Source organism: Poecilia latipinna, unplaced genomic scaffold, assembly GCF_001443285.1.
Source record: "Poecilia latipinna isolate Pla-1442-1.1 unplaced genomic scaffold, P_latipinna-1.0 Scaffold2131, whole genome shotgun sequence".
NCBI classification, from domain to species: domain Eukaryota; kingdom Metazoa; phylum Chordata; class Actinopteri; order Cyprinodontiformes; family Poeciliidae; genus Poecilia; species Poecilia latipinna.
In genome coordinates, this window is record NW_015114747.1 from 2,703 (window position 1) to 5,725 (window position 3,023).

General features: G+C 39.4%; 1 protein-coding gene across 3 annotated transcripts in view; it reads right to left on the reverse strand.

Annotated features, from left to right (window-relative positions):
- Positions 1-609: 609 nt before the first annotated feature.
- Positions 610-3,023, reverse strand: part of LOC106936393 (zinc finger protein OZF-like) — a 63,715-nt gene continuing 61,301 nt past the window's right edge. For all 3 annotated transcript variants that reach the window (XM_015017359.1, XM_015017360.1, XM_015017358.1), the window contains one exon: positions 610-2,417. In XM_015017359.1, coding sequence (XP_014872845.1) covers positions 1,138-2,417 — 1,280 coding nt within the window. In that variant the 3' untranslated portion in view covers positions 610-1,137. The remainder of the gene's footprint in view (positions 2,418-3,023) is intronic.

The window sequence follows — 3,023 nt, forward strand, 5'->3', positions numbered from 1 at the left end:
TTGGGGAAAAAACGTTTTTATTTTTGAAATGTTATGCGTCCACTACAGAGGACATCGGAACATACATTTGAAAGTGAACCTTGATGGCAACCAGTTTGTCCCAAAGAAAATATCCAAATATCAACATAAGAATGAATTTCACATTGACAAAACTGAGCACTGTAGCAAGAAGGTCCTGGGTTCGATTCCCAGCCCAGGTCTTTCTGCATTGAGTTTGCATGATCTCCCTGTGCAGGGAGATCATGCAAAAGGCTTCCTCCCTTTATCACAGGGCCTCCTGTGATAAGGGGAGGCCCTTTATCTCCCTGTGATAAAGGGAGGAAGCCTTTATCACACCGGCTTCCTCCCACAGTCCAAAAACAAGACTGTTAATTGGTCTCTCTAAATTCTCCCTAGGTGTGCATGGTTGTTTGTCTTGTCTGTCTCTGTGTTGTCCTGCGACAGACTGGCGACCTGTCCAGGATGACCCCGCCTCTCACCCAGAATGTTAGCTGGAGAGGCACCAGGAACCCTCCTGACCCCACTAAGGGACAAGGGTATTAGAAAATAGATGGATGGATCGATGGATAGTTGGTTGGTTGAGCTTTTACATGTACTCCAAATGGTTCAAGAACATCAGCTGATTTAATTTGCGTATACCTTTTCAGATGTTTTTGGTGATTTTGGGGTTGAGGGTTAAAAGGTTAAAACAAAAAGAACAATCACATATGGAAAATACTCCATTACCACAACCGCTGATCTAAATATACGTCCCTCAACAGTTACAGCTAACATGCTCTAACCAAAATTAATTAAATAAAAGTACAAATAGACATACAATACAGCTTTACAAGTCAATATCTAAAAACATTCAAATCCATTGTTACTTCCAGAGACAGACTATTAATCTCATTAGACAAAAAAAATAAAAAGCATGCATAATGTCATAAGACTTAATATCTCACTTAAAAATCCTTTTAAATGAAAAGACAAAACTGACAGAATAAAGTGAAAGTTGAGTGTTTTAGATAAACGTCCTATTCTAAATGCTTTTCTTCTCCAAGCTGCTACATTATAGAAATGTTACTCAGCTGTAATTAATCTGCTACCAAACTGTGAGTTATTGTGTTTTGGTACTTGAGAATCAGATTATGCCGTTCATCTTGTATGAGTCTTCATGTGTTTAGTTAAATTGCTCTGATAACTGAAGCCTTTTCCACACATCCCACATAAGAAAAGCTTTACATTTGAATGTGTATTTATGTGGGCAATTAAACCTGTTTTGACTGTGTAACTTTTTCCACAGGTCCCACATGAGAAAGGTCTCTCATCTGTATGAATCCTCATGTGACTAGTTAAATTAGCTTTTTGACGGAACATTTTTCCACAGGTCCCACAAGAGTAAGGCTTCTCATCTGTGTGCATCCTCATGTGACGATTTAAATTACTTCTGTTTCTGAAACCTTTTCCACAACTTGCACATTTGAAAGGCATCTCTCCTGTATGAATTCTCATGTGACCAGTTAGAAAGGATTGTTGACGGAAGCTTTTTCCACAGGCAACACATGAGAAAGGCTTCTCACCTGTGTGAATCATCACATGAGCTGTTAAATTTACTTTATTGGTAAACCTTTTTTCACAGCTTGTACATGAGAAAGGTTTCTCTCCTGTGTGATTCTTTCTGTGAAAAACTAACTGAGACTTCCATGTGAAACGTTTTCCACAGGTCACACATGAGAAAGGCTCACTTGTGTGACTCCTCATGTGACGAAATAAATGACATCTGACTCTGAAACTTTTTTGACAGGTCACACATGAGAAAGGCTTCTCTCCTGTGTGAATCTTGATGTGTCTAAGCAACTCAGATTTGCATCTGAAACTTTTTCCACAGGTTGAACATGTCAAAGGTTTCTTGTCTGAATGAGTTCTCATGCGTGTTGTCAAGGAACTGCTGTGAGAAAAGGCTTCACCACAGATTTTACAAGAATATTGTTTTTGGTCTGGATGAGCTGTCTTGTGCGTTTTCTGTTTTGAACTCTCAGTTTTACCTTTCTGCTGTTTGGTTCTCTGATGTTTCTGTTTTTCATCTCTCTTTTTTCCTGAGTCCTCAGTTTTGCTTCCTTCCTGATTCTGATTCTCATCTTCAGTAGAACCATGAGAGATGAGTTGGTTCCTCTGTGGTTCTGTTTCTTTCAGAATTCTCTGCACAGTAGAAGGATTCACCAAAATGTCATCAGTCTCCAGTTTCAGCACAAGCTGCTCTTCATCTTGACTGATGCAGAGTTGCTTCTCTTTGAACTGTTGAGGTTCTGGTTCTTCTTGCTCCTGTTTTATCTGCAGAGGTTCTGGTTCCTCTTGTTTTAAAGTGGAGTTCCCCTCCTGGTTGCTGAGCTCATTGAGAACCCCGTCTTCTTTACACATACAGTATTGATGGAGATCTGGACCAAAACACAAAACAAAAACTTTTCATTTTGGGTCAAATAATCAACCCTTTAAGCATCTATGCAGCTATTTCTTGGATTAATCTAAACTTAGAAATTTTTATGTATGAAAATCAGTCAACACACATTATTGACATTCTGTCTCTTATTTGCTGTATGCCAGAAAACAAAGATTTCGGTCATTCTAAGTTCAGGTCCAATTTTTTTTCTGACCATGAGGAAAAATGTGCTTGTATTTTTTTAATCATGCATATGTAAATATCTCACTTTAACTCTAAGTTTGGAAAAATAACTTCACCAAACTGGTTATTCTGACCAGAATGAACGTATTCTGGACATCCGGGAAGCAAACAAAATGCCATTATCTTAACCAAGTGGCTCCCTGACAAATATTCCACACAGCAGCTCGACTTAAGTCTGTTGGAGAACCTTAGAGTCGGACACATAGATCTACCAACTTGGTGAGCCTCGATTCCATATCAATCCTCCTTTGCATTAGCAGCAGTTTTCTTACTGGAACCTCAATTGGCCTTCACACCTCAGCATCGCTCTGGTGGACGTTGAGATCACTGTGCACTGCAACCTCAACTCCACCTCCAAACC